Source organism: Natator depressus, chromosome 7 (genome assembly GCF_965152275.1).
Source record: "Natator depressus isolate rNatDep1 chromosome 7, rNatDep2.hap1, whole genome shotgun sequence".
NCBI classification, from domain to species: Eukaryota; Metazoa; Chordata; order Testudines; family Cheloniidae; genus Natator; species Natator depressus.
This window is the reverse complement of record NC_134240.1, coordinates 9,506,661-9,521,021: the sequence shown is the minus strand read 5'-3', so window position 1 is coordinate 9,521,021 and position 14,361 is coordinate 9,506,661. Positions and strand designations below refer to the sequence as shown.

Sequence of the window (14,361 nt, the reverse complement as noted above, 5' to 3'; positions counted from 1 at the left end):
CATCATCCCTCTCTCCAGTTCCCCCTCTTTTTATGGCTGCTGCCCTAGAAACAACTGTCAAATGGAATCGTTGAACATTTTTCATCAAAAAACGTTTTTAAGAAGAAAAAAAGCTTTTGTGAACAAATATTTTTGCAAACAAAAAGCATTTCGGCAGAAATTTCCAATTTTTTAATCAAGAAAATTGGAAACTTAAACCCTTAAAATTCTCCAGAAAAAAGTACTAAGACATACAATAGCCACCAATATGCAATCAAGAAACAAAAAAGATTGTAGGATGTTCAATCTAATCCAAAGAAAAGTTTCTGGGTTTGACAACTGTTTTCAGCAACAAATTTCAATTTCCAATTTAAAAAAAAAAAGAATTCTTGCCCAAATGAAAATTTTTCACAGAAATTTTACTTTAAATGTTTGAATGGAAAAATACCAACCAGCTCTAATCTGGACTCTTAAAATGCTTAACACATGCCTGAACTGAATGACCATCTGATCATATTCCTGCAGCTAACTAGGATACTGACTGTTTGCAAATCCCATTTCTTGAATCATTTAAACGAATTTGGACCCAGTCCTGTGCACATTTATGCAAAAGTTTAATGTTAAGCATGTGAGTAATTCCACTGAAGTACTCAAGGAACCAGCAGAGAGAGGAAGGCTGTCCAGGAGCATTATGGGGGTCAGGAAGGGAACTAGAAGGATGATGAAAATGGTGACAGCTGGGTGTCAGGTTGGTGGCAGTGCATAGGTAAATGGGCAAAGGGATTTGCTGGAAAGCTTTAGAGATAAGCAAGAAATCACCCAGTTAGGAGATATTTGCACTTAAAAAGTTTATACCCACAGGCACACACACACCCCATTTACTTCTTGTAACTGAATCAGGTTCCTGACTGAATTCTTACCTGAGTTCCCAGGGGGAAAGTTTCTGAAAGAGAAAAGAAGGAAAATTAGCAAATGGTAACATCAGAAAGAATGACCTGCATTCAGACTGAACATCTCAAATGAAATCCACTGTTGTGCCAATATCAGGGTCTTGTGTTAAAGCTTTTACCTTCCAGACTTGGGGAAATGTGTGGAGTCTGTAGGCAGAATTAGGGCCTGGGGCTCATTTTAAAATTCCACTATGCTCAGCTATCCTGCTTGTGCCGTAGAGTAGCTTTGGATCTCCTCCAGTCACATGGCTATAAGCTTGGTGGTGATTAGTTTTACCCAGTGCCTGAAGATAAACAGGAAATTTAAGGCAGTCCCACACCTAAGTCAGCCATTACAAAGCACTCAGCCCGGTCGGGACAGCCATGGTGCAGCACTGGGGCTCCAGACATAACTCACCCCTTCTAACAGACAAGTCAGCAGGCAAATGCTAAAGTAAGTCTAGGTACCATTTCTGAGTGATGGGATTGTGACATCAGAGTTTGATGAGTGACATGGTGGAAGGGGAAACGACCCAGGCAAATCATGCTAGTGTCTCGAGAGATTTATCATGAAATGGAGTAGTACCTGTCATATTGCGATTTACCAAAAGTATTGTTATAGTCAGGATTTTAATTGCAGTCCTTAATCATTGGAACAGTTCCAAATGTTTAGTCTCTCTTACACATTAATGTATCATTTATGCCACAATATATATGTAAGGGCATGTCTGCATTTCTTTTGGAGCTAGAAATAGCCTGTTGGGTCAAAATCCAATTTTTTGTGTGTTTTGTTAAAGTGGGAAAATACTGATTTAGAGTTTTAATAGCTCCTCAAAATGCTGTTACAATCTGTCAAGCAAACAATACGTACTCTCAGAATTAATGAGCCTTCCTAGAGACACGGCCTACATATGGAGCCAGAACACTATGGGGCCGAAGAAAAGGCACAGCTATGGCACCTCAGACAGCATTTGCAGATGTAGGGCTGGATTGTGCCCTTAAGGCACATCCCCTCTGGTATGTGGGTACAGTGATGCACCACTTCAAAAGCTGGCATACTGTCTCCAAGGTGTCTGAGGGCGTGTGCGTTACATCCGGGCACACGGAGTTGCAGTAGCCCTCTCCCTGGAAGAGGTCAACTCTTCTGGCTAGTACGCAGGAATGGTAAAACACGAGATTTGCGCTTGCCTATGCACTAGCCCCAAGTGAGCTCTTTCCCACTCCAGCCCCAGGTTTTAAACCCACTTATTAGGCAGGAACCAGCAGTGAGAAACAGGTTGGCCAGGAGCATGACCATAGGGGTCAGGAAGGGCACTAGAAGGAAGATGGAACTGGTGACAGCAGGGGATCAGGCTGGCCGCAGTGGGTGAGTGAGGAGAGGGGAAATTGGTTTATTAACTGAAGGTGAGGATGGAAGGCTTAAGGATGTTGGAGGAGAAGATCTGGTTTGTTGGAGGGAGGGAGGGAGATGGAGAGAAGCAGGAGATGGGGCTGGGCTGAGGGAATGAAAATTAAAGCTGACCGAAAAATAGTGGAAATTGTTCGTTAAAAATGTCATTGCGATTTCCACATTTGGAAAACTGTTGACCATCTCTATTGAACCTCATTATGGTTCCCTGTGGAAGGGTATATACTCTCTTTCTGTGCTCAAGGGAGTTAAAACTCAGCACCAGAAAGAACGTGTGATCGGATACTTATTTACTGTATAAACTAGCCAAGATTAAAAGCTCCCCCACAATGTAGGGCAGTGGTGGTTTGGCAGCCTGCTTCCCCCACAGCTTCTCCCTTTAATTTCCTAGCTCAGTAAAGGCCACATATGTAGAGCCAGCCTGTCTTTATGGGCATGGAAGGGTGGCTGGAGTGGTACTTCAGAGCATCAGGAGGCCCTTCCTTCCAAGAGGTGAGAGTTCACTGCAGCAACCCTAGCCTCTACCAGGCTGAAAACTGACTGCCTGGGCTGGGTCCCACGCGTTGATGTGGTAACATACTGCACTGGCCAACAGACTGTCCCCAATGGAGAGACTCCATTCTGCTCTTGGGGAGAATCGCACTGGCACCAGTCGCTGTAGGTGTTTTGCTGGTGGTAGACGCAGGCAGAACAGCTCAGGGAAGTCTAAATGTGGGATAAGCAGATGACCGAATCTTTTTCCTTCTTTCGGTCCCTTCACTGGTGCGGAAAGTGGAAGGACCCTTTCAGACTGCCTAGCCCTGCAGGAAGGCACAGGACAGAGGTTGTGGGTGTTCTCCACATAGGAGAATAATGGTAGTTGAATGGTTCCGTATACCATCTGCTCTCCTACTCCGCACATGACATTGAAATGGTCCCCATTGCTTAAGAAAAGTGCTGAAACAGAAAGGTAAATACATCAGTGTGAAACATTGTACTGACCTGCAATCCCTTGACTTTACACACACACACACACACACACACACACACACCATCATTTCAGACACCCATCTCTCAGGTATCCTAAAGCTGTTGAAAATTATGCACAAACTGCAAGGCAACAGTATACTCAGAAATCAGACTTGTACGAGGTCACCCGTGATACCTATAGCATTCTACGGTGTCACTAACACATTCTTTAAACATGACCAGTGATGGATGGGTGAGCTGAGGTGACATAATCCCTCTTTCCTCAGATGCTGGCATAAAATCCAGTCCCACTTTCATGTCAAGTTCAAGTCTAAATTGTATCATATACATTGAAGAGATTGTATTTTTTAAAAATCTAATATTATGCTTCTGAATACAGAATTTACCTAAGTAAATAATTATTTTTAAACCCAAGATTTAGGCGGCTTTCGTATTCTACATTATGCTAATGTTTGACAATTACTAAGTGTGGGTATCAGGCACTTTTTTTTTTAAGTTTAATTTAAAGCAATTTGACATGGAAAGGTTATTACTTTAGTTGCCAATAAAAGCTGTACTTTTAACATAAGTGTACACCAAGCCCTAGGGTATGTGACTATTATCTTTTCTGCAATTATGTGGTGTTCTACATGAATGTTAAAAAAAACCCTTCGAAATATCAAAAGTACTAACTTAGATACAATATAAAAGTTGAATAGATAAATGGGAAACCCAGTTAGTACAAACACAACATAGGTTGAGGTTTCCTCCTAGAGGTAATGTTAGGAACAACGCCATCTGGCTTTGACTGAATATGTTAATTCAGACTCTATATTAACACCACAAACACTGGGGGAGCAGAATATTGGTTTATTTTATAAACATTCTAACTTGAGGTGTAGATGTTTCCATTTTGCAAGCTCACCAGCATTTACAATAAGGGCATCCTCTTTCAAAAACTCACCTATCTTATGTGCCTTCTGTACTAAAATAAAGGGGGGGGGGAATCATTTATCATCCATCTTGAGCTTTGTTTTTTTTTCCCCTTCCAAAAGAAAATGTGTGCTTGCCACTAACTCCAGGGCTATATTAATAGACTTCAAAGCCAGAAAGTGGCACGGAGCATTTGATCCCACTTCCTGGGTAACGCAGGCCGTATAACTTCACCCAGAAATTTTGATTGAAGTGACTTGCTCAACACCACACAGCAAATGCACAAGAAAGCAAGGGATAGAACCAAGTACTCCTGGATCATGGGCCAGTTGCCTCAATCACAATACTGCCCTCTCTCTTTAAGGAACGGACCATGTTGAGGGTACTCCAGCAGTACACCTCCCCATGAAGAGTTTCTTGGGCCATTGTGCCTCTCTCTAGGAACACAGGGGAAAGGGTGACTGCTACACCAATCTTTAACTTTCTAAGTGGTACAACAGGGCACAGGCATGGCAGCCCTATGCTCATACAGTCCCTGAATAGAAACTGATCTTCTCCCTTATTAAGTTACTCCTCAGACCACGAGAAAGGATTTTCCACAAATAGCTTGCCACCAGGTCAGACAAACTTAAGAAATCAGTCAAGGCCAGAACGCAGCGTAATGCAGGCCTGCTAGGTGACCAGGTTACATTTAAAAGTGACCCATGCAGTAGTGTTTGGACAACCAGGCTCTGGGGCAAGACACATTCCAGAAACGTTTCCATCCACGGTGCCAATGCTCAGGGGCACCGGAAAAGGGGGGGCCAGGGCCCCGCACTTTTTACCGGCCGTAAGGGTGAGCGATGCGGGGAGGGGGCGGAGAGGAGGGAGCAGGGGGACGAGTCTTAGGAGGAAGAGGCAGCACAGGAGCGGGGCTTCGAGGGAAGAAGTGGCACAGGGCGGGGGGCTTGGGGAGAACGGGCAGGGCCTTGCGGGGGGCGATGTAGTGTGTGCGGGGAGGGGTAGTATTCCTGCCTACGCTTCCACAAGATTCATTTTTCTGCACAAGGTGAGAATTCTATGCTGAGCCGGCGCTAGGCATAAGCAGACTAAGTAATTGCTTAGAGCCCCAAAAAACTCAAGCCCCGCCTCCCCCATTCGCTTTTTATTATGTGTTGGGCGGGGGGCAAAATATTTCTGCTTAGGGCCCCCAATGGGCTAGCATAGCCTCTGATTTCATGCAAATCTAAACCAATGGGAATGCATCCACCTCCACTGTTAAGGCAAATACTCTGCCACTTTCACCATCCATTTATTACCGAACCAGTCCTCTATAGTGGAAAAAATCCCAGTGAGAGGATACTTCCCTAACTACCTCTGGATAGGGATTGCTCTGGGGGAACCATTACTGTCCCACTCAATGGCAAACCTCTGAGCTGGGCTGGGTAGTATTAGTGCCCCTTTCAAAAGGCACAGGAATAGACCACTGTCCTCTGGGAACAAATTGGAGACCCTGGGGAAACACCTTCAGGAAGAATTCTACTTAAAAGGCCCAGTTAATCACCTAAAGACCCAGATGAGCTAAAATTCCCCTATTTGTTGCAGACAACAAAAACCCTAGAGAGGTCTTACACCATGGGTACAACTACCTAGCCTTAAAACTGGTGCTTATCATAATGTAAGTTAGGTCCTCTGAAATGAGAGACCCCAGTCTCCACAGCTCCTGAGGACAAAGTGGGAGAGAGGACATTTCTTTAGCAGGAATGAGCTGGAGATAACCTGAGGCCAGCAAGCTATACTGATTGGAGTCTATAAAGCTGAGTCGTAGACTGCTGGCCAATCAAACAGGAACACCTTTCATTGATCCTATAGAGCTGCTGGCAGCCTTTCAGGACTAACAACTAGCTGACGAAGGTAGACACACACCTCACTGGGATGTCTAGAATGAGTCTCTGGGGAAGTTACACAAGTGGGCCTTCCTAGGTCCTACAAGGCTCAAAATCCAGACTTCCAAAACAAATTCAGATAAATGCTAGACATGCACAAGTCCATAGGTCCAGATCTAATGCATCCGAGGGTGCTGAGGGAATTGGCTGATGTGATTGCAGAGCCATTAGCCATTATCTTTGAAAACTTGTGGAGATTGGGGGCGGTCCCGGATGATTGGAAAAAGACAAATATAGTGCCCATCTTTAACAAAGGGAAGGAGGAGAACCCAGGGAACTACAGACCGGTCAGTCTCACCTCAGTCCCTGGAAAAATCATAGAGCAGGTCCTCAAGGAAACCATTTTGAAGCACTTGGAGGAGAGGAAGGTGATCAGGAACAGTCAACATGGATTCACCAAGGGCAAGTCATACCTGACCAACCTGATTGCCTTCTATGATGAGATAAACTGGCTCTGTGGATATGGGGACAGCAGTGGATGTGATATATCTTGACTTGACTTTTGATACAGTCTCCCACAGTATTCTGGCCAGCAAGTTAAAGAAGTATGGATTGGATGAATGGACTATACGGTGGATAGAAAGCTGGCTAGAGTGTCAGGCTCAACGGGTAATGATCAATGGCTCGATGTCTAGTTGGCAGCCAGTATCAAGCAGAGTACCCCAGGGGTCAGTCCTGGAGCTGGTTTCATTCAACATCTTTATTAATGATCTGGATGATGGGATGGATTGCACCCTCAGCAAGTTCGCAGATGACACTAAGCTGGGGGGAGAGGTAGATATGCTGAAGGGTAGGGATAGGGTCCAGAGTGACCTAGACAAATTGGAGGATTGGGCCAAAAGAAATCTGATGAGGTTCAACAAGGACAAGTGCAGAGTCCTGCACTTAGGAAGGAAAAATCTCATGCACCGCTATAGGCTGGGGATCAACTGGCTAAGCAGCTGTTCTTCAGAAAAGGACCTGGGGATTACAGTGGACGAGAAGCTGGATATGAGTCAGCAGTGTGCCCTTGTTACCAAGAAGGCCAATGGCATATTGGGCTGTATTAGTAGGAGCATTGGCAGCAGATCAAGGGAAGTGATTATTCCCCTCTATTTGGCACTGATGAGGCTACGCCTGGAGAATTGCATCCAGTTTTGGTCCCCCGCCCACTACAGAAAGGCTGTGGACAAATTGTAGAGAGACCAGTGGAGGGCAACGAAAATGATCAGGGGGCTGGGGCACATGACTTATGAGGAGAGGCTGAGGGAACTGGCCTTGTTTAGTCTGCAGAAGAGAAGAGTGAGGGGGGATTTGATAGCAGCCTTGAACTACCTGGAGGGGGGTTCCAAAGAAGATGGAGCTAGGCTGTTCTCAGTGGTGGCAGATGACAGAACAAGGAGTAATGGTCTCAAGTTGCCATGGAGGAGGTCTAGTTTGGATATCAGGAAACACTATTTCGCTAGGAGGGTGGTGAAGCACTGGAATGGGTTACTTACGGAGGTGGTGGAATCTCCATCCTTAGAGGTTTTTAAGGTCTGGCTTGATAAAGCCCTGGCTGGGATGATTTAGTTGGGGTTGATCCTGCTTTGAGCAAGGGATTGGACTAGATGGCCTCCTGAGGTTTCTTCCAACCCTAATCTTCTGTGATTCTAAATGCCCTACCTCTCTCCTCCTTGCCCTTCCCCACACATTCAAAAGGAGAACATGAAAGGTAGTAGACTGGAGGAAGACAGGCTCTGGAGCTCACTAATTAAGGGAGAATTTGAATTTTGAAAAATGCAGCCTCTCATTTTGGTTGTCTGGGGTTTTGTTTTGTTTTTAAAGTGACTGTGTAGCTTGTGAAATTCCCAGAGTATCCATCTTGCTCTGAAGCCTCCGCCCCCCAGAACAGATAACGCCCAGGCAGCTGAAATTCAAGCTTCCCGTAATAACTTACCAACATGCTTCCATGTTAGCCTGGAGGGACCATCTCTAGACATGAAAGGTTAGTTCAGTCTTCACGGCTTACTCGGTCCTTGGTCTGTCTGCTGAGACTGAAAGCAAGGAGTTCAATTACAGCGACAGTGGCGACTGTGGTTTGTGCTTCAGATTAGCTGAAGTTTGCTATTTTACCCTTTCGGTAGGAGCTGCAACAAGCTGTTCACCAAAGGTCCAACCCATGATATACAAGCCCCTCTAGGATCACTTGGAATCACTCCTGATGAGTTCACCAATGTGTGCACCTTGGGATGAAAAGCCAGCCAGAGAGATGAGAGAATCGCACGAAACCTTCCAGAAAATGACACGGAATGAGGCAAGTGTGGGAGCTAATAGAAAGGCAAGAGTTTGTGAGCCCAGAAAAAGAATAAAATGTTTAAGTCCTTAATTGTTTTGCTTGACAATTTCTCCCATAATTAAGCTTTCCAGAAGCTTATGAGTTTGCCAAGTATTGTCAATAAAGTAGATCATGCACACGAGGCAAGTTTTCCAAGCCAACAAGCTCTAGTCTTAACATCAACACTCTCTGGTAAAATGAATCTACATGAAACATGAAATATTTATTAAGTATCAATGGTCTCACAGAAACCTTAATGAAGACAGGTATCTTCTTACACTTTATCCAGTATGACAATACATTGGCGAAACACATAGCTAACAACATGATGGTGAATGTCAAGTCTGAAACAATTATAGCAATTCACCACAATAATGGGTAGCCAGCGTGTGGACATGTAGTACTAATAAAAGTAATGACATCCATCCGCAATTATTTATGTTACAGTAACATATGGCTGCCAAATGAAAAACAAATGGCAAGGATTTGCAAGTGAATTCTTGCAAATAAATTTTCTTTAATCACAGAGGCTCAGCTTAAAAGTCCTCAGATGGGAGACAATATAAATGCAGAGTACTGTCATTATTATTGTGCCATACTTTACTGTCTCTAAACAATGAGCCTGATTCTATTGCCCATACGGATTTTTCCACTGATGTAACTGCATTAATCATTGGAATTATTACAGATTCACATCAGAGAACTTGCAGTTCTCAGGAATTTTACAAAAACAAAAAAAAAAAGTTTCAGTAAAACTTTGGCTCACCTTTGCCTGACAAAGGGAAAAAAAGAGCCCAAGAATGCATATGCTTAATTTAAGCATATGAATGTCCCCATTCACTTCAATGGACTTTGAATCAGAGCCATTATATTTGCAAAACATAATTCTTTGTTAAATACATAATTTTCTGGCAGAGGAGTATATGTGTGTGAGTGAGAGTGTGTGTGTGTATATATAAAAATACTGTGAAAAATACACCAGTAAATATAAAATGGCAACATTCAGGATCAAATGCAATCAATTTATTTTGTGAGGTCACATTTAATATTCCGGAGGGAGGCGGGGGGAAGTTAAACAATTCACAGATATCACTGATACAACATGAATAAAAAAACACCCCCAAAAAAGCATGCAGCACAGACCAATTAATGTTTGCTTTAAAAAAAATGTTCCCCTGTTAAACTAAATACCAGATGAGGCCTTACCTGTTGTAAACTTACCTACGTTCTTTTAAGTACTAACTTCACAAAGATTGAATGCAGAATGTAAAGTCTCAAAAAATTCGTGAAAATAAAGGATTACATACATTTTTCCTACAAAATTATTTCTAGACTAGATGAGTAGACAGGTCTTCAAACAACATTTTAAACAAGGAAGCACTGGTTTAACTACCTTATCTGTTTTCTAAAGTGTTTTATGCACAAACTTTTGAAAAGATATATTTTTATTTTATTTTATTTACATGTAAAGAACCCAATTCTGCGAGGAACTCAGAATTCTCTGGGCGCATCTTCGCTTGTAGACTATGGTGAGAATCAGGATTCTTTCCTATCTACTTCCCACTCTTGTGCTCATGCATTAGAAGTGCTACAACGAAGAAAGCTGCTCCGTTCTTTTCTACCACAAGCTTTGACCACCCTCTATGGCCAAATTGTGGCCTGTCATGTAATCTGAAGCTTCAGATGCCAGGTACACTGCAGCCGCCTGCAGGTCTGTCACTTGAGCCAGCTTCCCAGCAGGAATATCTGTTAGCCAGCGCTGTACCAGAGGCTTCAGATCTTCAGAATGGATGAGTGGCGTGTCTACAATTCCCCTAAAAATCACACACACACAGTTACATTTTTCATACGTAGCACTTATAACAATAAAACAAGTAGTGACGGGAATACAAAATGCCACTTGGAAAAGAAAACCATGAAATAATAAAGTAAGATCCCAGCTTTCATAGGTGCTGGAACTAGTGGTGCCGGTCGTCCTGCTGCTCCATCTCCTGGCTTGAAGTTGTTTCCATCATATGCGGGGTTTACAGTCTGGTTCAATATCCCCACCGTACAAATTGGTCCAGCACCCCTGGACAACGTTAGACATCATGTAGCTCTGCTAAGGAGTTACAAACACAAACTTCAATCATGGTTGTCCCTTCCTGTCTTTCATGGTTGATAAATCGACTTAGCGGTTTCCTCTTAAACAGAGCACTCATCGTTTGTATCGTTGGCTAACATAGGTGCCCCGTTATCTTCGGTTACTTACCAGAATACCCAATTTACATTTTCCTATAGAAAACAAACATATCGTAGAAACAAAATGAGCACAACCAGTCTGTCTCTGCATTTTGGAAATGTGTTCCATTTACCAATTTCTTTTTTCATCAATGCACAGCCTAATGTTACACAACATGTTTGCATACAGTTCAGAAACTGAAAACAGTCCAAGTTTCCATATGCCAAAATACTGAAAACAAAATCCAGCAGCACCTTTCGCAGCACTAAATTCACTTTAAGATGAAAAGGGGGCAGGGAAAGGAAAAAGTTAAGCAAAATGTGCCAAGTATAACCCCCCATTAAATAAATAGCATGACCAGTTACAAAACGTGTACTAAGCTGGCTTGTTTCACATTAATGAGCCAACTACAGAACGCATTAAAACTCTGCTAAGTTCATTTCCCTCGCATGCCCTAAAAATGAGTGGAAACTGTAGAATGCACATTACAGTACTAATATTTGGCTGGCTTTGACGACTTTAACTGGAACTGATTTGTCAAACTCCTCCTTAACAACATATTTGTATTTTGTGAAATGTGTCATTTTTTCAGTCCCTGAACAAATATATTTACATAACTGTATCTAACGAGGAATTACATTTAACTTCTCAGAAACGACAATAACTAAAACCTGAACTGCCAATTCCACTTCATTAGTGTGGTAGAAATGCATTCCAAATGTTAATAAAAATTCCAACATGCTGATAAATTAGCGCTTCTAAGGAGCATGTGACACCTTGGTTAACATATTCAACCTCAATTATATTTCTCTTCGGCACCCTGTTATCTGGAACCTTTGCTGGCAATCAGAGGTGCTGTTTTTCAGTGGCCAATTTTCTAGATAATGTAGCTTATCAACACTGTGGGTAAACTTGCCAATGAAATCAGGCTGCACTGAACCACACACGCTAATTGCATCTCTTTTTTATGCATATTTACAGACTGTCACTTCAAAGAAATCAGTGGCCCATTGAGGCACCCAGTTAGCTGGAAGAATTGCCTCTTGCAAATGAAAATTAGCAAACAAGCTAGTGATAAATATGAAATGAACAAAGTATAAAAATACCGTTTTGTTCTGAAACTTCATCATCCCAATTTATCCTTCCAAGGAAATAGGTCTGAGAAACACACTGGATTCTGGGTATGCGATTTACCTTTTGTTTTAAATGAAGCCTGAAATCTTCGATTTACCGCATTACTAGGTGGAAGGAATTCAGAATACCCCCAACATTTCCATTTCTAGTAACGGGACACACTTTAAATACCAGCTTTATATTTGCTTTTAATTACCAATAAAAACCATAACTATTCAGAAATGCTGAGCAAGGGCAAATTGATTGAGCTCTCACATAATAATACAAAAATAGAATAAATTCCAGTATAACTTGTAGACAGTCTACTTATTTCTCCTAAGCACAGTCTCCCTCCCACCTGTTTAGCACTGGTTTTCTGGAGAGAAAACCGGAGTTTTAGTTGCAGAAGTGAAAGCTATGGTCCTAATCCTCCTCTCACTTGATATACACCTGTGTAAAACTGGTGTCTATCCACTGAATTCAATAGAGTTACTCTTGATTTACACCAAGCACTATATCTGTTGGCAAACATTCGCAGGATCTGGTTCTAGGTTTCCATGCCTCTATAGTGTTTTGATACCCTAATTAGCGAACGCTGGCATTTTTAAATGAGGGTTTTGTTTTACTAAGAAGAGGACCCAGATTAAGAAAAATAATATATGTATATTCATCAACCAACTTCAAACAGATAACATGGAGACTAAATATAGTCAGAGCAAACTATAAATCATTGAACCAGTGCCTTCAGCTGCCCTTCCTTTAATTTTGTTTCAAGAGTAAGAGGTCTGATGAAAAAAAATATCACAGGCAATTTTTATCGAGAGAAAAAGATGTAGCACACAACTTAAAGTTGCAAACACACATACTGATACTATAAATATTAAGCATGTCATTGATCGTACACATCTTCTGGGAAAGGCTTGGTGCCAAGTTGGGCAATTTAATGTTGTAGAACCCTTTTAGGCAGATTTTAGTTGGCTTCTAACCAGTTCCAGCAAAGACAAGTGCCAATGCATTAATTCCCTACCTCATCTAGCATGCAGTGCTGGGCCTATCAGTACTTTCTGTTGCATGTCAATGTTTTATCAAACTGCTGGTTCCTTAAGGTTAGACATGAACATCAGTATTCCATTGTTGATGCATAGAGCAATTTGAGACATTAAAAAACAAAAACAAAATAAAATTGCCTAAAGCATCTCCACAATGAGAGAGAGTGGGGAAAAAAATCACTTAACTGGAATTGTGTGTGTTCAATCCCCATATGAGCCGGGGGGGGGGCAGGGAACCTTCCCTCTCGGTGTAATTTGATTTCTTTCATATGAGTTATTAATTTGAATGAGTTAAGTACACTCCACTTAATCAGAAAATGTTTAATCAGGAGATCCACTTAATTGGGACCTCTCTCAAGGAATTACGTTTAAATCCAAAGATACTTAACAGCAATGACTGCTGCTTAATGGGGACAGTAATGCTGCTTAATTGGGAAGCCTTTGGGTGATATAGTGGTGCTTAGCTCTTTCCTGTGCTGCAATCTCACACTACTTTTGTGTGCGTACTCCCCTAGCAATGGTTTGCACACCCTCCATAATTGGGGCACATGCAGAAATTTTGATTTGCTTCACCACCTCCTGTACTCCTTTCAGACCAACTCTAGATACTGGGCATCTTATAGCTGCCTCTAGTCTAGACAGTAGCTCAGCCCCTCTTTCATTGCACATGGTGCCTCCTTCCTACTCCATACACCTATCCAATAACATGACAGGCTCTATAGTGTCCTGGACTGCAGATGAAGCAGGAGATCATAAGCTTGAGAATCTTAATATCCTGGAACCATGGGTGATGGCGCTTGCATGGGATCCAGGTTAAGAAGCTTGAGGCACCTTGGAATCTCCACAGAGCAAGGAGCTGACACATTCTGCTGGTGAAGCAGAGCTTATTAGTCAAGGAGGCTAAATAGCAATGCACAGAGATGGTGTTAGTTGCATGTGGAACCTGTGTTGTTTGGAAACTCAGGCCAGTTAGCTTCTACTGACGTTGCTGACAAGGTCTTCAGGGGAAAGACAACAGAGAGTGTTATACGAGCAAGCCAATGAGAGCACTGATTAGCACAGCTGATTAGTCCAGGCTTATAGGCCTGGCCTACTGTGTTGCTATGCAAATCAGAAGCTCCGCAGGATATGGGCTTCAAATCAAACTTCAGGGGACACATCTGACCCCCAGATGACTGAGAATTTTGGTTCACTAGGGTTCAGATAACCCAGGTTTGACCATAGTTGCTGTTCAAGGAACTTAGAATTCAAGCTCCAGCTCAAATTGCCCTAACCAAATAGAGCACCAGTCTGAAGTTCTCCCCCTTTAAAAACAAACTGGAATGAAATTTTTTTGGGGGAGGGGTATGAATGCAATTCAAAATTTGCAAAATCAAGCACGCAATCAGGACACCCCGAAAAAGCAAAGGTTCTCTTATAATGTCTACTCAGCCACGTTGCATATTTGTAGTATTTTCTATCACTTGTTAAATAGAAAATGTCATATGTTATTGATTGTTGTATTAATGCATGTGCTAACATTGTCAAGGCAGCTTGATTAAGTGGGGGGCACTGTCACAG

General features: G+C 42.5%; 1 protein-coding gene across 1 annotated transcript in view; it reads right to left on the bottom strand.

Moving 5' to 3' along the window:
• Window positions 1-9,596: 9,596 nt before the first annotated feature.
• The window catches only part of LOC141991379 (D-threitol dehydrogenase-like), a 37,521-nt gene continuing 32,756 nt past the window's right edge, over window positions 9,597-14,361 (bottom strand). Inside the window, exon 8 of the mRNA XM_074959671.1 lies at window positions 9,597-10,232. Within this exon, the coding sequence (XP_074815772.1) occupies window positions 10,037-10,232 (196 nt within the window). The 3' untranslated portion in view covers window positions 9,597-10,036. The remainder of the gene's footprint in view (window positions 10,233-14,361) is intronic.